Source organism: Terrapene carolina, unplaced genomic scaffold (assembly GCF_002925995.2).
Source record: "Terrapene carolina triunguis isolate 2854851 unplaced genomic scaffold, T_m_triunguis-2.0 Scaffold88, whole genome shotgun sequence".
Classification (NCBI taxonomy): Eukaryota; Metazoa; Chordata; order Testudines; family Emydidae; genus Terrapene; species Terrapene triunguis.
In genome coordinates, this window is record NW_020664439.1 from 1,002,845 (window position 1) to 1,026,289 (window position 23,445).

Genomic DNA, 23,445 nt, shown 5'->3' on the forward strand with positions numbered 1-23,445 from the left:
AGTTTGTAGATATCACAAACATTGGTGGAGTGGTAAATAATGAAGAGGACAGATCACTCGTACACAGTGATCTTGGATCACTCTGTAAGCTGGGTGCAAGCAAACAGTATATGTTCTAATATAGCTAAATGTAAATGTATATGTTTAGCAACAAAGAATGTAGGCTGTATTTACAGGATAGGGGCTCTATCCTTAGAAGCAATGACTGAAAAAGGTTTGGGGGTTGTGATGGATAATCAGCTGAACACGAGCTCCCCTAAGATGCTGTGGCCAAAAGAGCTAATGCGATCCTTGTTTGCATAAATGGGAATCTTGAGCTGGAATAGAGAAGTTATTTTACTCCCGCATTTGGCACTGGTGCAACAGCTGCTGAAATACTGTGTCCAGTTCTGGTGGCCACAATTCAAGAAGGCTTTTGATAAATTGGAGAGGACTCAAGAGAATGACGAAAGGATTAGAAACATGAATTATAGTGATAGACTGAAGGAGCTCAATCTATTTAGCTTATCAAAGAGAAGGTTAAGGAGTGACTTGAGTACAATCTACACATCCCTATATGGGGAACAAATATTTCATAATGGGCTCTTCCATCAAATCAGAGATAGGAATAATATGATCCAATGCCTGGAACTTGAAGCTACAAAAATTCAGACTGGAAATAAGGCAAGCATTTTTAACAGTGAGAGTAATTAATTACTGGAAGAATTTACCAAGGATTGTGGTGGATTCTCCATCACTGGCAAGTTTTAGATCAAGACTGGATATTTTTCTAAAAGATCTGCTCTAGATGATCACAATGGTCCCTTATGGCCTTGGAATCTATGAAGCTATAAGAAGGAGCAACAGGAGATTAATCATGGGTTGGATGTTCTTCACACAGAGCTCCAAAGTGAAGACAAGAATATTTTTATAGCACTTTGTATGTTCAAAGAACGGGACATAAATTAACCAATTAATTGCCGCAACAATCCTGTGAAGTGACTGGAGAACTATTACTCCATTTTACAGAAGGAAAGTTTAAACAGATGAGAACTCAGGACCTCCTAATTCCAAGCCCTGTGCTCATTCCTCTAACACTGCCTTATACCAGAGATGCTGAGTAGTCACAACTCCAACTGAATTCAGATGCATATGAGAGTGCTCAGCACTTCCAAAAATCAGGCCTTAGGTATCTCACATTAAGAACCCAGAAAGTGAGGGACATGCAAGTAGTTAACATCTGAGAAACATCTGGTTTAAGTGACTTGACTAAGATCACAGAGGAATTCTGTGGGAGAGGCAGGGACAGGGCCCAGTTCTCCAGGGTGACATTACCATAGCCATGGGATCCTCCCTCCTTTCTGTTCCTGCAGTCCCTACCTGGCAGAGACCCAGTCTGGTGACTCTCACTGATTAAACACTCCCTGCTCCAGAGATCCTTCAGGAGGATTAATTACAGAACAGTTTATGCCTCGGAGAGTACCTGTGGTGTTTACTTTCACTGGGACCTTATGGTCTGCTGAGACACTTCCATATACAAGAACTACAAATTGTTAGGCCATCAGACCCAGCTGTCACAGGTCCCTGTACAGCTCCTCCCCTCCCAGAGGAGTGCAGATGTCACAGTGTTTCATAGATCAAAATTCAGTCTTTGACGTAGCTGGGAACTGATCCATTAACTGCTTTGAAAATTAGGATCAAACTTGACTGGGAACCAGTGGAGGGACACAAACAGAAACCTGATGTGCTTATAACAGCCTGAGCCATGGAGAAAGTGGCCAGTTGCATTCTATACCAGCTGGAGCTGGTGCATCGTCTTCACATTCAACTTTGGATATAATGAGTTACAGCAACCCCACCTAGAGATGACAAATGCATGGATCATTATGAGCAGATACTCCTCCAAGGAGAAGCAAAGGCATTTCCTAACAAGTTGGGTTGAAAAAAAGCCATTTTTGGAGACTAATGCTACTTGGTCATCCAAGCTTAGCAAGGAGTTAGAAAGGGCCCTGAGGCATCATACCACCTTGAAAGGACGATGTATGCATTCGATGGAAGGCAGGGACAATGTCTTGGCCAGCTCTTCAAAGAGTTCCCCCTTTGCAACCAGTACCACTTAGATCTTGCCTGGGTTCAGCTTGAGCCAACTGGTTTTCAACCAAGAGCTGATGTCCTGTAGGCATTCAGATTCATTAGCAGTGGCGGTGGCTGTATCGGTTGAGAATGAGATATAGAACTGACGGTCATTGGCATCCTGTTTGCAGCCAAAATCACGGTATCTCACTATCTCTGACACTGGTCTCATGCAAATATTGTAGAGAAGCAGGGATGGTATGGATCCCTGCAAGTAAGGGCCTTCAGAGAGGAGGAGCAGTTACTCATCACCACTTGAGTTCTGCTGGAGAGGAATGATTGCAGTGCTGGGCCATCTACCCCTGCTATGTCATGTGTTAGCAATACCAATACTTTGTGGTGCACTGTGTCACAAGGCTGCAAAGAGGTCCAGAAGTGAGAGTGTGCAGATTCTGCCAGTATCCAAGACCACAAGGAGGTTGTCTTCTAGTACAATCTCTGTGCTCCGCCCTGGTCCCAACCCTGATTCTGAGGCATGAAGGATGTTGACTGATGTAGCTAGTGCCTATTTTGCTTCAGTCTTCACTACAAAAGTTAATGGCAACCAGATGCTTAACACAATTAATATTAACAAGGGGAAGGAATGCACGACAAAATAGGGAAAAAACACAGGTTAAAGAATATTTAAGTAAATTAGATGAATTTAAGTCAGCAGGACCTGACAAGGTTCACCCTATGGTACTAAAAGGGCTACCTGAAAGCAATCTCAGAACCATTAGCTATTATCTTTGAAAACTTCTGCAGGATGGGCGAGGTCCCAGAGGTCTGGAGAGGGGGAAACATAGTACCTATCTTTAAAAAGGGGAACAAACAGGAACTGAAGAATTACAGACTAGTCAACCTAACTTCGATACCTGGAAAGATACCATAACAAATTATTAAACAATCAACTTGTAAGCACCTAAGGGATTATAGGGTTGATAGGTAATAGCCAACACTGATTTGTGAAGAACAAATCATGCCAACCAATCTAATTTCCTTCTTTGACAAGGTTATTGGCTTGGTGGATAAGGGGAAGCAGTAGACATGATATATGTTGATTTTAATATAGCTTTTGATCCAGTTCCACATGAAACTGTCATAATGAAACTAGGGAAATGTGGTCTAGATGGAATTATTATAAAATGAGGGCACAGCTGGTTGAAAAACTATACTCAAAGGGTAGTTATCAATGGCTCACTGTCAAAGTGGGAAGACGTATCAAGTGGAGTCCCAGAGGGATTTGTCTCAGGTCCGATACTATTCAATATTTTCATTAATGACAGATAATGGAACTGAGAGTATGCTTATAAAATATGCAGATGACATCACACTGGGAGGGGTTGCAAACACTTTGGAGGATAGGATTAGAATTTAAAATTACCTTAAACTGGAGAATTCGTCTGAAATCAGCAAAATGAAATTCAATAGACAGGTGGAAAGTACTACATTAAGGAAGGGGGGAAAAAATCTAATGCACAGCTACATAATGGAGAACAACAACCTCTTCTTCTTCTTCAAATAATGGTCCCTCTTGTACCTAAGTTGGAACAGAGAGCGAGGATGAGGATGAAATGGTCGTGCGGAGAATGGAGTTTGCGTTCCTCTGTAGGTGTGTGGGGCTTCAGGAAGAAAACAGGTAAGTGAATGGATTGATTGATGTGAAACTGGGAGATTACCTTTGATAAGAATTTGGGATGCAGGCTCAGTGAGACTATCTTTTGTAGAAAATTGTGAAAGGTGGGTCCGCCATCATAGCTCCGAATTTGCCGACCCTTCTCACGAAAGTGATACCAACAAGGAAGGTGACTTTCATGAAAAGAAGGGACATAGAGCACAATGTTAACAGTTCAAATGGTTGTTTTGTTTCATTAGCATAGATAGAACTAGGTTCAGGTCCCATTGGGGTGTGATGGGCTGGGGTGGGAAGGTTCTGATGAGACCCTTCCAAAATGTAGCAGTTAGCAGGTGTGTAAAGACAGAGTGACCTTCCACAGGAATGTGCTAATTAGCACCAGATGGATTTTCAGAGAGTTGATGGCAAGACCTGATGCCTTCGGGGATAGAACACAGTCCAGGAAGAGGATGATCCCTGCTGATTCCGGTGAAACTCCATTTTGTTGGGTCAAGGAGGCAAAGTGCTTCCACTTATTCCAGTAACAGCACCTGGTGGATTCCTCCCTTGCTGCTGGAGAGGATATCTTGCGCAGATGAAGAACAGGTCTGTTCTAAAGCAGATGCCCATTCAAAACCATGCTCTGAGGTGGAGCAGCGCCTGTGGATTGGGATGTCTGATCTTGCTGTTGCACTGTGTCAGCAGATTGGGGAAGGTGGGGATAGAAATTGGTGGACAGGTTTACATGAAAAGGAGATTGGGAAACCAGAACTGTCTGGACCAGCTGGGGGCGATCAGAATGACCATTGCTCCGTCTCGTTGGATCTTGTACAGTACCTGAGGAACAGTAAAGGAGGATTTGATCTGACCAGGAGAATAGGGGATCATTGTCCTGAGAGAGGTGGCAGAGACCTCCCTTGGAGTAGTACGTGGTGCATTTGCTGTTTATATGCGAGGCAAAGAGGTCTCTGATCGGAATCCCACATTGGATGAAGATGTCACTACCAAACCATGAAGTTTCCACTTGTGATCAATCATAAAATGTCTGCTGAGCGAGTCCGCAAGCACAAGAGGGTCTGATGAGCAATGCACCAATTCCAGAGATTGACTGTTTCTGTGTATAGAGCAGTCGATCTTGTGGCCCCCCTCCCATCCCACCACTTGTTGCTGTAGAAAACAGTGGCCATATTGTCTGACATGTGTCGATGATGGTCGTCTTTTCCGGGGAGGAGAGGAAGGGGAATCCCTATGCATACATGATGTGGGTCTGTCTGAAGGGATGAGAGCAGGGACACTCAGCATGAGGTCTATGACGTGATGTTTGGGCAAGTAAACTGTCTGGAGTCACATCTGGAGGCAGCAAAGATGGAGTCGAGTGAAGGCGGTCATGTATGTATGCAAAACCATGTGGCCAAGGAGGGATAGGCAAGTCCTGGCCAGTACATTAGGATTGTTGATAATGCGAGTTATGCTTTCTCTCATTGCCTGGAACCTGCCCCTTGGTAGGTAAGCCTGTGTTGTGACTGAATTGATGGTGTTTAGCATATTTGACATATAAATACCTTACAACACCAGCTACAACAGTGCCATCGAATGCCTATCATCACTTTCAGGTGACATTATAAATAAGAAGCAGGCAGCATTATCTCCCGTAAATGTAAACAAATTTGTTTATCTTAGCAATTGGCTGAACAAGAAGTAGGACTGAGTGGACTTGTAGGCTCTAAAGTTTTACATTGTTTTGTTTTTGAATGCAGTTATGTAAAAAAAATAATTCTACATTTGAAAATTGCACTTTCACAATAAAGAGATTGCACTACAGTACTTGTATAAGGTGAACTGAAAAATACTTTCTTTTGTTTATCTTTATTACAGTGCAAATATTTGTAATCAAAAATATAAAGTGACCACTGTACACTTTGTACTCTGTGTTGTAATTGAAATCAATATATTTGAAAATGTAGAAAATATCCGAAAATTTTTAAATAGTATTCTATTACTGCTTAACAGTGAAATTAAAACTGCAATTAATCACATTTTTCTCTCATGATTAATCGCAATTAATTGTTAATTTAATCGTTTAACAGCCCTAGTTTTTTAATCAAAATATCATGCTATACCAACTGAAAGGCCTTACAGAAGTCTATTACATCAACACTATTACCTTTATCAGCCAAACTTCTAATCTCATTAATAAAAGATACCAAGTTACTGCCACTAAGAAGCCTGATAGCCACACATGTGGAATCTCCAGCTTGCAGGGCCATAAGGCTCTACAGTGGGCAGAGTGTTCTTCTGCCACAGGCAACATTTTTAGTCAGCTGCTGATTGAATTAACAAGATGTTGGCCTGCTAAAGATAAGTATGCAATGAAAAGCAGTGAGGGACGCTTTTGTGTGGTTTACCTAGTACCCATCCACTTCCCATTGGAGTCTTGCCACTGACCTTAATGAGAGATGGATCAGGCCTCTAAGGGTATGTCTACACTACAGGATTAATCCGAATTTAGATAATTCGAATTTGGGAAACAGGTTGTATAAATTCGATTGTGCGCGGCCACACTAAGCACCTTAATTCGGTTTTAAACCATATTAATTCGGTGGTGTGCGGCCACACTACCCCATTAACTTAAACACAGTAATTCGGTGGTGTGCGTCCACACTAACCCTAATTCGAATTAACAAAATCGATTTAAGCTCTACTCCGTTCGTCGAGGTGGAGTACAGAAATCGATTTAAAGGGCCCTTTAATTCGAATTAACTGGCTCTGTAGTGTGGACGGGTGAAGGGTTAATTCGGATTAAGGCAGCTAAATCCGAATTAAAGTCCTAGTGTAGACCAGGCCTTGGTAATGGAACGAGGATTTCACTGATGTCACTAACTGGCTATGTCTGCCTATTACTTTCAGGTGGTGTTTCACGGCATCACATATGGGGAGTAAAATTTATCGAAACCATCATGAAATGTATGTACACTGTACAGAAAACCCATCATACTGAACGAACAAGAAACCTAACCGGTGATGATTTCCTACAATGTTTGGAATGTGCCTGCAATAAAAATAAAAACGTGCTGCATGAACTGAGAAAATATGTACGGCCTGGTCAACACTAGAGCGGGAAATCAATCTAAGTTACGCAACTTCAGCTATGTGAATAATGTAGCTGAAGTCGACATACTTAGATCTACTTACCGCGGTGTCTTCACTGCGGTAAGTTGACTGCTGATGCTCCCCTGTCGACTCCGCCTGCGCCTCTCGCGCTGGTAGAGTACCGGAGTCGACAGGAGAGCGCTCAGCGGTTGATTTATCGCGTCTTCACTAGACACGATAAATTGACCCCTGCTGTATCGATCGCTCCGGAGGTAAAGGTAGACATGCGCTGAGTCCCATCATAAGTGATGTTAAACCAAACAGCACTTCCATATGGATGCATCGCAATGCTTCTGGCAAGATTAGAGCAGCAATACTTGTTTGGATGTATAGGAGGCAGCCTCAGTGCTTCTGAAAATTCAATTAAGGGCCATGCCTTTCGGCACCCCTTTATTCGCAGCTCGAACCCGAAGACTCCAAGCACTCTTGCAGAAGCCCAGCCCACAATGACAATGCAATGGATCTCCAAGTGTCTAAACAACACATTTTAGCCACCCATCCTGCAATGTTAGTAGTGCAAGCATTTAAAAATTTTGGCCTTAATGCTTTTTAGCCCAAGTCTGACTCCTGATTGCTTAGATGCAGAGTGTTGCATGTATACTGTGAGCTTACAGTGTGGGTCAACACTGAAAAGTGTCTGTAAAAATGACATTGTAGGGGGTCCATGTTCATTTTCTCTCAAATGCCATATTGAATTCACTCAGTGTACAAACAGGAGGGTTTTTCCCCCTCTAACTGAAAGCCCTGCTAATTTAGAATGGCACGTGAGACTCAAGAAAGATTATTGCTGGTGATGATGCATGAGCCAAAAAAAAAAAAAAAGGTTATGCCAGACAAATTCTGCCCTTTCTAACAAACTAAGGAAGAGACAATGTAGGTTAACTATAAGAAAAAAAGATCTTGACAGTGAGGATCTTCCAAGCTAAATGATGGAAGCTACCTGAAAATATTTAAAACTGAATAAAGCACTAAAAATTTAGGTTAGAACAAAATGCTGTATTGCCTGCATGATTTAGTAGACCTTAGTCTAATAAAGACCTAGTCTTTTCCAGTTCTAACTATTATGATTCTGTGATACCATGTTTTTTCCCCCCTCTTAAATGATACTTGAATTAAACCAAACCATCTGTATTTTCACATCTTCTATATACACAATAGGCCAGAAAGCTAGAATTTTCAGTTAATTCGTGTACAAGTGGCATCAGTAGTCAGGATCTCCCGTTGCCAAAAAAATAATGTTCACAGGGTCAGGTTATCTAGACTCCTGATGCCTATGAGTGAAATATTAATAGTGTTAGTAGCACCATACCCAAATATTATCACAAACAGTTGCCATCAGCACACACACATAATACAGGCTGCATTGCACGAACAGAAGTTATATACAAGAGCAAAGATACATTGCCTAAAACTTACTGTATACAATAGTTCCTCTGGAGTTACTGGGCTGGTGAAAATGGTACGAAGACATCGGAGGCAAGCTTCAATAAACTTCAGTTCTGGTGACAGCAATCCTGTGAATATACATATAGTTTCATTCTTTTTGCTTATTTTAAAACACAAGTGTTGTAGAAATAGTTACCAAAGTATATTGCATTAAATGAAAGCCAAGATACCTTGCAATAAGGCTGGGATAATATGGCAGTCTAGTAGAGATTTGACATTGTTTTCTGTACCCATCGCAAGGCTTCCTAGCACTACCGCACATTCAGTTCTCAGTTCCGTGCTGGAGGTTTCTTGCTGAAGCAAATACAGCAACCTGTAAATGGAATTACAGAATAATTCCAGTTATACAAATACCCTTTACCCAAAAAGCCTAGTTATCCAAATCCCAGTGTGCCCCCCATGTAGCCCTATGTTAATCAATTACCTGCTAATATATTCTCAGTCAACCTACTAGCGCCTGCTGGCACTAATCAGTGGCTTAGTATTTGTATAGCAGCTCAGAAAAATGCAGAATTATGTACACAGTGGTTTTAATACAATTTGGGTGTTTTAATAAACTTAAAGTGCAAAATATTAAGCAAATATCAACATTACTCCCTTCATTCCCCATATTTCTATCTTAGTGAGACTGCAGCTCAAAACAACACTTCTGTTTATCCAAATGCCTAGTTATCTAATCTTCTAGATGTCCCCAGGCCATCTGAATAAATAAGAAAGTGTACTGTATTTACAGAGGAATATTCAGCCTGAAGAAAACCATAGCATCACAGCATCAAATTCAAATGCAGCATGTCACATAAAAAGGCTACTGTTCCTACTGGAGGGAATGACAGAATCAAAACAGGAGGACAAAACAAACATCCTACAACAGTCATGCAGGTATTTTTACAATAAGTATTACTGTATCTGTTAGAGTAGACTTCCCATTATTACAGAAAGATACTGTATTCTGAACCTTCTAGAAAGATAACAGCAGAATAATGATTGACATCCTATAAAACTTCCTACTAGATACTGGTACAATCCAAAATTTGAGAGAGAGAGAGAGAGAGAGAGAGAGAGAGAGAGAGAATTTTGATAATTTTATTTAGTTTAAATCAGTGTCCTAATGCCCCATCTTTACATGAACACACACAATCACTGATAAATAGACAATCTTGACCATGCCTGTAAATAGATTCCCTGTTAAGAGACAATCTATCAATTTGGAATGGAATATTGGGTAAGCCACACCCATCAGCAATCAAGAAAGGAGGTCAATAGTGAGAAGTTTGGGGCCCAACTGCTCCTCTTATATAAACATAGGAACTGAGTCAAAAACCCAGTGGAGTCCTCCAGAGAACATGCATGCGGGCATGCATACACACTCACACCCTGTTAACAAGTGAGGACAACATTGCCTAGTCTCATTCTTAGACAATCCATCAGTCTGAAACAGACTACTGGGAATTAGCAAGTCCAAAACCTAGGAAAAAGGCAAGAGCTAGGGAACCTAGATATGAAGGGAGGACAGAAGACTACAAGACTTTAGCATCAAAGGCATCAATGTTTTTAAAACAGTCCTTAAAACAAAACAAACATTGCTCCCTTGCGGATTCTCTCATAAAATGCTTTATTTCGCTTCCCACATAATGGAAATAGATTTTGTACAAAGCTCTTAAACTGAAAGGTGATAAGATTTACCATTCTCCTTAAGTGACTTAACTGCTACTCACATTCACCAGGTGAAAGTTATTTTACAGGCACCAAGGCCTTTGTCCTTACTATTGTATAATATTAACAAGGCAGTGGCTTTTTGAATGGCTTTCTAGACTGAAGTAGGTTTTCCACGAGTTCTTCACAGAGACTCCAGTTCCATAGGCATATCTTGTCACGATCCAGGCAGTAAGTCTGAACTTGCCAGGGCTTTGGGAACCAACCGGATCCTTCTTCAAGAAATCTTTGAGGAGTAACTGCCAGGGAAAACAGACTGACTTCTTCAGATTGGAGAAATATCCTGTCAATACAGACTGTAAGGGACATGCTGACCCTGTCTTTCCCCATTTTCCTGGCCACCTGAGTTGAAAGGGGAAAGAAGAGAAATGCATATTTGAAGATCCAATCAGGTGACAAGATTTCTATTTTCCTTAAGTTTTTCTCCTAATGTTTGGAGCATAAGAGATGCTACTTTTAGTTGCATTTTGGTGCAAAAAGCACTTCTGCAGAGTTCCATACGGTGCTGTTAAAATACTGCTTCCCAGTATCCAATGTGTGGAAACTCAGCTTGAATGTTGAGTTTCCCCTGAATACAGTACACAAACTATAATGCTTTGATTCTCTAGAAGGTGGTAGATTGAAGAGTTTCCATTCTCGGGTACAAGGTGTATATGCTACCATGATGATTTATAAAAAGGCAGAGCAGTAGGGCAGTCATTCTGTATTATGCAGGAGGACATGAAAACATTACTAGGTATCTTATGAGAAAGCCAACTGCCCACTGTTCCAGCAGAATGATGTTCCTTTGCATGCCATAGGTGATTGCTTTCCTTAATTGGAAAAAAAAAAAAAAAAAATCCATGCACGCCCCCCTAGCTGGTCAGACAGGTGTCTGCTGTGATCCAGATGGATTGGGATCTTGAGTAGAGGTTTCCCCTAGGCCAGGTTTCTGGAATTATTCCATTATTTTAGAGACAAATTTGCAGTGGTGGGAGTGATCTAATTGAGCAGAGATACTGGGAGGAAAACCCACACTATAAAAGAAAAGATCTGAGAGGAAAGGCCACAGGATTGCATCTCAGCATGATACTATCAAGCCTGAGAAAAGAAGGGCTTGCTAGATGAAGTATTGGGTCTAAACCAAGACTTTGTTTCTCTGTAGTCCACGAGCAGGATAACTTTGTCGAGATGGATTCTTGTGATAGAGTTAAGCAGCTCTTTTCCCAGATGATCACACATCTATGCTGATTGACCAGAGAGAGAGAGAGAGAGAGACCTGGACCCCCTTTTATCTGCACTGCAATCAAATGAAGAGACCCAATGCCTGGAGAAATATGTGGATACTCTCTCCTCAGCAGAAGGAAAATCAGCACCTGCTAATATTTTGGAGATGTCTCATGGGATAGCAGGAGGAGATTCACTTACTGAATGTAAGCCTCCCCTACTACAAACCTCAAGTGTCTAGAATAGGAAGAATGGACTGGGACATGGAGAAATGGTTCTCTGAGGTCTATGGAGCATACATACAGTAGAACCTCAGAGCAACTGACTGTCTAGGCCAGGTTTCAGCGGTAGCTGAGCCCCCTACTCAGCACCAGTATGAGTTTGCAAGCGTGTGTGCGTGTGTGTGTGTGTGTGTGTGTGTGTGTGTGTGTGTGTGTGTGTGTGTGTGTGTGTGTGTGTGTGTGTGTAAACAGCATGTCCCCCTTATGGGGGGGAGGGGTGTTAAAAACAGCACATGCCCCTCCCAGCCAGGGGAGGGGTGAAAATGGTGTAGACCCCAGCGCTGCTCCTGCTCTGTTGGCTCTGGCTGCCTTGGGCCAGCAGCCCCAGGGTCTTGCTGTAAGTGGCTGCTCGTGTGCGGGGGTGGGGACACGCACCCCAAATGTGCCGATCTCTAAGATGCAATACAGGCACAGAACAATATTTGCCTTTTTGGGGGGGGGGGGGGGTGTCTCTGCTGCTGCCTGATTGATTACTTCCAGTTTCACTTGATCAGTCCATAACTCTGGTGTTTGTATCTTTGAGATTCTACTGTAGTCCTTTTTCTAGATCTCTTGGATTAAGATGACGTGCTCTATTCAGTAACATGTGCATCATGAATCAGATTGTTGTGAGGAGTCTAAAAAGGACAACGCTCTCTCCTTCAGTATAACAAAGACCCTTCTTGAAGGATTCTGACTTTTAGCTTAATCTCTTTTTCCTGGTGTGGGGACCTGAGGCAGGAAGAGGGAAAAAGAAATGGGAGGAATGATATCTGGAGGTATCAGCTGCCAGGTGGTTGAGGACTTGAGCCTTACTAGATCACACACTGACCAGGCCTAGCTTCCTCCTCACAAGTCCTTTACTGTGCTACATCAGACTGTGGAGGCTGGGAGGGTAAATAGCGAGTGTTTTAGCCACTAGCAATGGGCTTCCCTCAGAAGACTCACAAATACAGAGAACATCCCTAAACCCAACCCCACAGACAAGTGTTCAGATTTCCTTAATCCTGCAGGGATTATGCTTCAGACAGAGGGCAGCCCAGGCCTCATCTCCAGCCTACAGCAGTGCCCACTGTCACCCTTTACGAGGAGTCAGTATAGACTCATGGTCAAATGCTTGTCCATGGCAGGGGGAGGCCCAATCCCTTGCAGTCAAGGGAGTAGGCACTATTACAAAGAACTAGCTGCATTTCCTGCTATGAGTCAACTCCTCAACTAACGAGTTAGGGTCCAGAGTCTACTAGGTGAGGAGTGTGGGAGGAGAGAGTACAGTGGAAAAGACTAGCTGTCAAGCCTGCTCAAACAGGCTGAGAGCACAGCCTGTTCCTTCAGAGACAACACACTGCGCTTATGACACAGCTCACAGTTTATATAAGAGGAGCAGTGAGACCCCAAAACTTCTAACCAATGAGCAGCCTCCACAAGTGCCTGTGGGGCACCTAACCCTTTAATTTGTTCCAGTGTACAAGAATGCAGAAACACATTCTCATCTTCACTACATTACTGCAGAGAACTTCATGCAGAAGTCAATGGAGTTACTTTTGATTAATACCAACGTAAATTGAGATCAGAGTCTTGGGTAAGAGTCAACAGATTTTGGAGGGAGGCTCTCAAAGAGCACTTTTAGACTTTTCAGATGATTAATATACTGTAATAAATGCCTTAATACACATTTATATATGCATGTGGTCACTACAGGGTACAGTTAGCAGTGTTTGGGTGCCTTATCTGTGTGTTTGCGTACCTCAGTGTGTTTGGATTTTTAAGTTAAGGTTAAACTCTAAATTCCTGGGTTTGTAATGCTTATTTTGGGAATAATTACACCATTCCATAATAATTTTACTGCTAGATCTTAAATACATACTCTCAATCTTAACTCTAGCTTAACTTTTTTTTTTTTTTTTTTTTTTTTTTTTTTTATTTTTTTTTTTTTTTTTTTTTTTTTTTTTTTTTTTTTTTTTTTTTTTTTTTTTTTTGTCTTGAGAGACCAGGTGGGTGGACCAACTTGTTGGTGACAGAGACAAGCTTTCGAGCTTACACAGAGCTCTTCTTCAGGTCTGGGAAAGGCACTCCCAGCAAAATGCAAGGTGGAACAGATCGTTTAACATAAATAGTTCGCACATGTTGTAAGGAACTATACAAAGTAGAGTGGCCCATTAACAGTTCTGCAGTCATAAGACAAAAAAAAAAAGGGGGTGGGGGTTAGTGGTTTACAGATTGTTGTTGTAAGCCATAAATACAGTGTCTCTGGTTCAGTCCACGATTTTTGGTGCCTAGCAAAGTAATGAATTTAGACTCCGAGGCTCATCTTTTCAAAGTGTTAGGCAGGTTTCCTTTGAGGATGAGGAATGATAGGTCAGATATAGAGTGATCACTCTGTGAAACATGTTCATGCATAGGTGATAGTGTTTTTATCTTTTATCATTTGCCTATGAGAGTTCATTCACGAGATTGTCTGCTTTCACCACATAGTTATTGGTGTATTTAGTGCACTGGATAAGGTATACTACATGAAATAAGCATGTGTAGGATCCACAGCTCTTAAAAGTTGCGTTGTGGGAGATGTTGATTATTCTATCACTGAAGATATGTCTGCAGATTTTGCATCTGTTCTGGCAGGCTCTGGTGCCACTTTGAGGTGGTGCATCCTGGTCTGTGGGGAGCTTGTTTCTGATTATGAGTTTAGAGAGGTTGGGGGGGTTGTTTGAAGGTCAGAACAAGAGGTGTTCAGGAAAGATTTCTTTCACGATGGGGTCCCCACTGAGTTTGGGTTGTAGTTGTTTGAGGACACCCTGTATAGGAACCAGCGTGGGCTGTTAAGTGACAACTAGGGGTGTGCAGTCAGCATGGGTTTTATTTCTGTATTGAAGGAGGTTCTCCTGAGGTATTTGGGTTGCCTGTTCCATGATGTGATCTCCTTCTCTGGTGGAGTGTCCTTGTTTGGTGAAGGCGGTTTTAAATGTGTTATGGTGTATATCCTGGACTTTTCCTCAGAGCATATTCTGTCGTATCTGAGTGCCTGGATGTAGATATCAGATTTCATGATGTGTTTTGGGTGGTTACTAAAATCTTGAAGGTAGAGGTGGAGTCCCATGGGTTTCTTGTATATGATTGTTGCAGGGTTACATTGTTGAAGCTGATTGTGGTGTCCAGGAAGTTGATGCTCATGTGGGAGTGTTCCAGAGAGAGTTTAATGGACAGGTGGTGGTTGTTGAAGTTGTGGTAGAAATCTATGAGGGAGTTTAAGACATATATCCAGAGGATGAAAATATCATTGATATCATCCCAGGCATTTCATTTATTTTGTGGTTCATTTGTCCAGAAATTCTTCTTCTTCAAGGTGGCCCAAGAAGAAGTTGGCATATTGGTAAGCCACCTTAGTAAACATGGCTGGTCCCGTGGTTTGGACAAAGTGTTTGTCATTGGATGTAAAATTGTTATGGGTGAGGATGAAGTGGATGAGTTTGGCTATGTGTTTGGGGTGGATATCTGAGGGTTGTCCATTGTCTTGTAAATATATTTGAGGCAGGCAGCTATGCAGTCATTGTGGTATATAGGGTAGTGACATCCATGATGGTGAGGATGATGTTCAGAAGGAGATTGTCAATATTGTGGAGTTTGTGGAGGAAGTCAGTTGTGTCCTGGAGGAAACCAGCCCTTTGTGTGGTGAGTCGTTCAGTAAGAGTGCCGTGGCCAGATATGACAGGTCTGCCTGGGTTCCCCTGTTTGTGTATCTTGGGAAGCCTGTAGAAGATCCCTGGGGTGGGTTCATGCACAACCCTTTCAACAGATGAGCCTGGGAGCTTAAATTGCTAGACACTAAAAATCATGGTCCTAATACAGACACCGGATTTATGGCTTATTACAATAGGTGGATATTTTGATTGATATGACAGTCTACAGAGACCTTTGGCGGGAAGAGAGGATGGGTATGTAACGTGACCTTGTCACTGCAGAAGGTAGAGTAAGGTGGGTCAGCCATGAGCAGTCCAATTTTTCCTACCCTTCTGGCCAAGGTGATGGCTATCAGGAATGAGATCTTGAGAGAGGAATGAGCAGGAGACCATAGGTTTGAAAGGAGTGTTTCTTAAGGCATTCAGGACAAAGTCAAGATCCCAATGGGGTATGGGGTTCCAGACATGAGGAAACAAGTTAGATAGACCCTTAAAGAATCTGGTCATGGTAGGGTGAACAAAAATTGAGAAACCCTCGACAGGCAAATGGAAAGCCATGATAGCTGCCAGGTGCACCTTGAAAGAACTCATAGATAGACCCTATATTTTTAATTCTGACAGGTAATAAAGGATCCTTGAGAGAGGAGTTTCAGAAGTGAATATGGAGTGACGAGAACACCAGAAAAGGAAATGTTTCCACTTCTGCAGGTAAGTCTTACATGTGAAAGGCTTCCAACTATTCAAAAGTATAGACTGGATCTCAACAGAGCAGTGTAATTCTAAATTCGAGAATTGAGGAGCCAGGCTACCATGAGATCCAGAGACATAAGGTTGGGGTGGCTCATGGTGCTCGAGTTGTGTGTCAGGGGGTCTGATCTGAGCAGGAGGTGTCAAGGTATCAATACAGAAAGGTGAGATAAATCTGAGTACCACATTTGTCTGTGCCAAGATGGAGCTATTAAGATGACCCTTGCTTCCTCCTGCTTCTGTCTGATTAATGTCCTGAGGATTACAAGAGTTGGTGGACAGGCACAGAAGAGAATATAGGGCCAGGAAACTAGAAGTGTATCTCATAAAAAAGGACAGTTACCTGTTCCATAACTGGAGTTCTTCAAGACGTGTTGCTCATGTCTATTCCACAGTAGGTGTGCGTGCTCACCACGTGCACCGGTGCCGGAAGTTTTTCCCTTAGCAATACCCGTAGGGGGAGCGCTGCTGCGACCCCTGGATTGGCGCCTCTATAGCACGCTATAAGGGGAGCTGCGCGATCCCCCTACCCTTGGTTCCTTCTTGCCGGACCAACTCCGACAGAGGGGAAGGAGAGCGGGATGTGGAATAGACATGAGCAACACATCTCGAAGAATGCCAGTTACGGAACAGGTAACTGTCCTTTCTTCTTGGAGTGCTTGCTCATGTGTATTCCACAGTAGGTGATTGCAAGCTATGTCTGATGGAGGTGGGTAGGAGTTCACAGATTCCCTGGCTGAAGCACAGCTCTACCGAAACCAGCGTCATCCCTGGCGTGGGAGACAATCGCGTAGTGCAAGGTGAACGTGTGCACTGAGGACCAGGTAGCGGCTCTACAGATGTCCTGGATAGGGACATGGGCCACAAAAGCAGCCGACAAGGCCTGAGCCCTTGTCGAGTGCGCCCTCACGATAGGTGGTGAGGGAACCCCTGCTAGGTCATAGCATGTGTGGATGCACGACGTAATCCACCGGGAAAGCCTCTGGGTGGAGATCGGTTGACCCTTCATGCACTCGGCTGAAGCAACAAATAGTTGTGAAGACCTGCGGAACGGCTTAGTCCGATCCAGATACAAAGCCAGTGCCCTGCACACATCGAGCGTATGGAGGCGGCATTCCTCGTTAGAGGCATGAGGTTTGGGGCAGAGGACAGGCAGGAAGATGTCCTGGCCCATGTGAAAAGTGGAGACCACCTTAGGGAGGAATGCAGGGTGTGGGCGGAGCTGTACCTTATCCTTGTGAAAGACCGTGTGGGGGGGGGTCGCAGGTCAGGGCCCTGAGCTCCGAAACCCGCCGGGCTGACGTGATAGCCACGAGGAAGGCTACCTTCCATGAAAGGTGAGACCATGAGCATGTGGCTCGAACGGGGGCCCCATGAGGCGGGATAATACCAAATTTAGATCCCACTGAGGAATAGGGGCTCTAGCATATGGAAAGGACCGGTCTAGCCCCTTGAGGAAACGCCCGGTCATGGTATGGGAGAAAATCGAGCAGCCCTGGACCGGCGGATGGAATGCCGATATAGCTGCCAGGTGCACCCTGACGGAGGAAGGCGCCAGGCCCTGAGTTCTAAGGTGAAGGAGGTACTCAAGGATAAGTTGGAGCGGGGCAGACATTGGGGAAGTACCCCGCCCGCTTGCCTGCCCACCTGGAGAACCTAGACCACTTTGCCAGGTAGGCTTGGCGCATGGATGGCTTCCTACTTTCTAGGAGGACATACCTGACCCCTTCCGAACACCTTCTCTCCTCCGCAGCTAGCCATTGAGCAGCCACGCTGTCAAATGGAGGGTGGCCAGGTTGGGGTGGAGGAGGCAGCCCTGGTCCTGGGAGAGTAGGTCTGAGTGGAGCGGCAACGGCCGCGGAAGGGCCACCAGCAAGCCCAGGAGGGCCCCGTACCAATGTTGCCGGGACCAAGCTGGGGCGATCAGGAGGACACGCGCCTTGTCCATTTTCACTTTCTCTAGGACCTTGCCGATGAGGGGGAATGGGGGAAAGGCGTAGAGGAGCTGACCTGACCATGACAGGAGGAAGGCATCTGAGATCGCGTTCCTCCCCATCCCCCCTCTGAAACAGAACCTGTGGCAATGGCGGTTCTGTCGGGTCGCAAACAGGTCTACTTAGGGAGTGCCCCACGCTCGGAAGAGCTGGTGAGTGACCTCCGAGTGGAGCGACCACTCGTATTGGGAGGAGAAAACCCTGCTCAAGCGATCGGCCTGAGTGTTGCTGACGCCTGGCAGGTGGAAAGCCTTCAGGGAGATGTCGTGGGCTATACAGAACTCCCATAGGCTGAGGGCTTCCTGGCAGAGGGCTGAGGACCTCGTCCCGCCTTGCCTGTTGATGTAAAACATCGCAGCAGTGTTGTCCATGAGTACTCTGACCACCTTGCCGCGCAGTTGTGAGCTGAACGCCACACAGGCTAAGCGTATTGACCTGAGCTCCCTGACATTTACGTGAAGGGACAACTCCAATGCCGACCACATCCCTTGGGTCTGTGAGTTCCCTATGTGGGCTCCCCAGCCCAAGTCCGACGCATTGGACACGGGGTCTAGTGACGGGGTCGGGTCCCGGAAGGGAATCCCCTGGAGCACATTGGCCAGACAGCACCACCATTGTAGTGAGGCGATCACCGGCGCCGGTACCGTGAGGACTTTGTCCAGCCTGTCCCAGGCCTGGGAGAACTCTAAGGCCAGCCAGAGTTGGAAGGGCCTCATCCGAAGTCTGGTGTAGTGGACCACATACGTGCACGCCACCATGTGGCCCAGGAGCTGCAGACATATCCTGGCCGTGGTCATGGGGAACTCCGTGACTGAGGCTATGAGCCCCTTCAGGGTCCGGAACCTGCCCAGGGAAAGGGAGGCTGTGGCCTTAGGCGCTCTCCTGAATGTCTCCATGAATTATATGCGCTGCACCGGAACCAATGTCGACTTGGCCTCGTTTATTAGGAGGCCTAGGTTGGCACACGTAGCCACGAGCAGCTCCACATGGTCCTGTACCTGAGACCACGAGATGCCCTTGAGCAGCCAGTTGTCGAGATAGGGAAATATCTGGACCCCTTGGCATCTGAGGTAGGCCGCCACTAGCGCCACACACTTTGTGAACACCCTAGGCATAGTGGACAGGCCAAATGGGAGGACCGTAAACTGGTAGTGGTCCTGTCCCACCAGGAAACGAAGGAAGCGTCTGTGCCCCTCGAATATATAGATATGGAAGTATGCATCCTGAAGGTCCAGGGCCACATACCAATCACCAGGGTCCAGAGAGGGTATGATGCATACCAGAGAGAACATGCGAAACCAGCATTTGGCCATGAACCGATTGAGGTCTCGTGAATCCAGGATAGGCCTGAGCCCCCCTTTCGCCTTCAGGATAAGGAAGTAATGGGAGTAAAACCCTTTTCCCCGGAACTCCCTTGGAACTTTCTCCACTGCTCCCAAGCTGAGGAGCCAACCCACTTCCTGCTCTAGCAGGAGTAAATATGACGGGTCTCCCCTGCCGTCTGAGGGAGGGGGGTGGGAGGGCGTGGGTGAGACAAATTGTAGCTTGTAGCCCTGGGAAATGGTGTTGAGGACCCAACGGTCCGATGTTATTCGGGACCATTCCGCAAGGAACGCACACAAGCAGTTGCTGAAAGCAAACTTTATTGGTAGGAGGGTCCTCTCAGGGGACACCCGGGTACCCTCCTGCATCCAGTCAAAAACGCCTCTTACCCTGCTGCTTGCCCCTCGAGGGCCCAGGTTGCGGAGCAGAGCGAGACTGCCTTTGAGGTCGCCTCTTTTGGGTCTTGGACCTCTTATAGGTGGGCTCATATTTTGGCTGGGGAGCCGGGGCAGGAGCCTGCAGCTTAGGCTTTTCCTTGGGCGGGACGTAAAGCCCGAGGGTTTGTAGGGTAGTAAGTGAGTCCTTCATGCCATGAAGTTTCACATCTGTTTGTTCCGCGAACAGGTCCTTGCCATCAAAGGGAAGATCCTGCATCACAGACTGCGCTTCCGTGGAGAGCCCGGACAGCAGTAGCCACGACACCCTGCGCATGGACACCGCCGAGGCCATGGACCGAGCAGCCGTGTCAGCTGCATCTGATGCTGCCTGCAGAGCAGCCTTTGCAGCAGCGGCACCCTCCTCCACGAGCGCTTTAAATTCCTTCCTTTCAAGCTCCGGAAGGGAGGGCTAGAATTTCGGCAGTGACCCCCACAAGTTAAACTCATAACGACTGAGGAGGGCTTGGTGGTTGGCCACCCGGAGCTGGAAACTGGACGATGAATAAAGTTTCCTACCAAACGAGTCCAGCCTTCTAGAGTCCTTATTCTTAGGTGTGGGTCCTGGTTGACCCTGTCTCTCCCTATGATTTACAGACTCCACCACTAGGGAGTTGGGGGCCAGGTGGGTATAGAGATACTTGTGCCCTTTCGTGGGCACAAAATATTTGCGCTCTGCCTTCTTCGATATTGGCGCAAGGGAGGCCGGCGTTTGCCAGAGGGCATTGGAAATGTTAGCCACCCCTTCGTGCAGCAGCAGGGCCATTCTGCCCGGTGCCGAAGGCAAGAGCACATTGAAGAGCGAGTCTGAGGGTCCCTCCATCCCCTCAGCCTGGAGTTGGAGGCTCGATGCTACTCGCTTCAGTAGCTCCTGGTGAGCCCTGAAGTCCTCCTGCGGTGCAGAGGGGGATGGGGCTACAACCTTGCCATCCGGCACAGGCGAGGAGGCCGGTACGGAGCTCTGCATGTCAGCCGGCACTGCGGGATCTACCCCTTGGTCAGACTCTGCGTGCGGTGCCGAGGATCTGTGACCGCCGATCTATCCCTTGGAGGCCTGGATGGTGAGGCGGAGGGAGCCTCCGACACCCCTGCTACCGAATGAGCCCCTGGCTGGGCATGCACAGGGGGGCCAAGGGGTCCACTGGCACCACCGGCCATGCCATGGGGGCCCTTGCCACTGACTATGCTGCGGCGCCGGCGGCACCCATTGGTCGGGTTGGACGGGCTGAGACATAGGGGGCCGCACGTGGGTCGAGGTCGGGGTTACCAACGACCTATCGGTACCATGGGAGCGGTACGATCGATGGTGCCAAGAACGACGTCTGCCATGGGACCGGGACTCCGATGTCGAGGAACGGTGCCACCTCGAGCTACTACTTCTCAAGACGCTGCAACGCCTAGATCCGCGACGACGCGGAGCTGGCGATCCCCGCCGGGAGTCGTGGGCATGGTGCCTCGAGGAGAGAGAGCTGGAGCACGAACAGCGACGGCGCCCGCATTGGGAGCGGCTACAGTAGCTCCGATGAGAAGGGGAGAGCCTACGGCGCCTGTGCCTGTCCCGTCGATACTCTCAGCTCGGCGTGGAGTGGGTCTGGAACTCTGATCCGACGGCACCCGACCAGACAACCAGACGAAAGCGGAGGCCGGAGACTGTGCCCTGACAGGATGCTGAGCGGTGAGCGGGCCCGAGAGCAGTCCCCATACTGGGATCTGCGTTGGGTCGGGGTCGACTGTCTAGAGCCCAGCAGCGGATTGCCTCTAGAGCAGGGCTGGGTGCCAGTGGTGCCCCAGGTACCTGCAGAGTCATAATGTCTCTGGCCGCCTGCATGGCCTCCAGCGTCGAAGGCATCCGGGCATCCGGAGAGGCCTGAGTCGACACAACCGGGCTGCTCCGCTCGACATGAGTCAGAGCTCTGGGGCTCGGGGGGGAATGGGGCTGCCCGAAGCGGGTCTAGCCTCTGCCCCTGCTTTCTCTCGATGCCGCTGAGAAGACAGGGCCTTTCTCTGTTTCTTAGATGGGGAGTGGTGCCAGCAGATCACTGCACACCGAAGACGAGGTGCCCGGTGCCGAATCCGCTCGGCGCACCGGGGTTGGGGCCAGTGCAGACTCCATGAGCAGGGCCCAAAGTCTAATGTCTCTTTTCTTTTTGCAGATCTTACAGCGGTCACTACTGTGGGATTCACCCAAGCAGCAGAGACAGTCGGCGTGCGGATCACTTCTGGGCATCAAACGCCTGCAAGAGTCGCACGATTTAAACCCTGGAGCACGGGGCATGCCCCGGCCCAAACACTAACTAACTGAACTGAAACTTGTTGAACTAACAAACACAGGTACCACTAACAACGAACAACGAGTTCTGGGACGAGCTGCAGCGAAGCAAAACTGAAGCAAGTTGTTCCGATGCACCCTCACTGGCAGCAAAAAGGAACTGAGGGTGGGGGAGCGCGCGGCTCCCCTTATAGCGCGCTACAGAGGCGCCACTCCAGGGGTCGCAGCAGCGCTCCCCCTACGGGTACTGCTAAGGGAAAAACTTCCAGCACCAGTGCACATGGCGAGCACGCATACCTACTGTGGAATACACATTAGCAAGCACTCGAAGAAGTAGTTAAGTATCAGAGGGGTAGCCGTGTTAGTCTGGATCTGTAAAAAGTGACAAAGAGTCCTGTGGCACCTTATAGACCAACAGACGTATTGGAGCCTAAGCTTTCATGAGTGAATGTATCTGACGAAGTGAGTATTCACCCACGAAAGCTTATGCTCCAATACATCTGTTAGTCTATAAGGTACCACAGGACTCTTTGTCCCTTTCATAAAAAGTTGTGGCCACATCCCCTTTGGAGTAGATTTGTTATTGGTCGGGGTTGCAGGGAGGTCCATTAAGGGGAAGCCCCATGCTTTCAGGATCCTGTGGAAGATCAGGTTATTGAGCTCCCACTCATAATCCTGATGGAAGTTTCTGCTCAGAGCATCTGTTGTCATGTTCTGGAGGCCTGATGGGTAAATCGCAGAAATCTATGTGGTGGCCACGCACCAATTCTATAGTTTTAGCAATTCTATGGATAAGGACTAAGATCCTGACTTCCCCTTGTCAATTTATATAGTTCATTACCACCCTTATATCATTAATTCTGACATGATGGCCCTGAATATCATAGAAAAAATGCTGGCACGCAAACAAACTGCTCTTAGATCTAAAATGTTGATGTGAAGCACCGTTTCTTGTGGAGACCATTGCCATGTGCTGTGGAACTTTGTAAGTGGGCTCCCCAGCCTAAGAGGGAGGCATCCATTGTAATGATTCATACTGTTGGCAGGCATGAGAATGGTGCTCCCACACAGATCTTCAAGGGTCTTCCCACCACCTGACGTACTCCAGTACCCATGGAGGTATGGAAACACATTAGGCCAGGCTGTGTTTGTTCAGTGTATATAGGATTTTGAGCCAAGCCAGAAGTTATTGGAGACTTACTCTCATGTGTGGTGTCACAAATGTCAAAGCTGACAAATGACCTACAATTTGGAAGCAAGTGATGTCAGGGGACTCAGCTGTAGGATGGTGATGAGACTAGATATGGTAGAAAACCTGTCCTCTGGTAGGTAGGCTCTGGCAGTCCAGGAGTCCGGCATAGCTCCAATGAAATCTATCCCGTGAATGGGTGTTAAAGTGGACTTTTTCAGGTTCATATGAAGGCCCAAAGATTGGAACAAGGCTAGCTCCTGGATGGTTGCCAATTGGACCACTGTTACAGAACGCCCCTTGAGAAGCTAATCATTCAGTCGGGAAGACTGCA

The 23,445-nt window shown here is 46.5% G+C and overlaps 1 protein-coding gene across 2 annotated transcripts in view; it reads right to left on the reverse strand.

The window, feature by feature from the left end:
- Positions 1 to 23,445, reverse strand: part of ARMC8 (armadillo repeat containing 8) — a 205,189-nt gene that overhangs the window by 118,646 nt on the left and 63,098 nt on the right. For both annotated transcript variants that reach the window (XM_024218622.2, XM_024218621.2), the window contains exons 4-5: positions 8,473 to 8,615; positions 8,273 to 8,370 (exon numbers count right to left, since the gene is read on the reverse strand). In XM_024218622.2, coding sequence (XP_024074390.1) covers positions 8,273 to 8,370; positions 8,473 to 8,615 — 241 coding nt within the window. The remainder of the gene's footprint in view (positions 1 to 8,272; positions 8,371 to 8,472; positions 8,616 to 23,445) is intronic.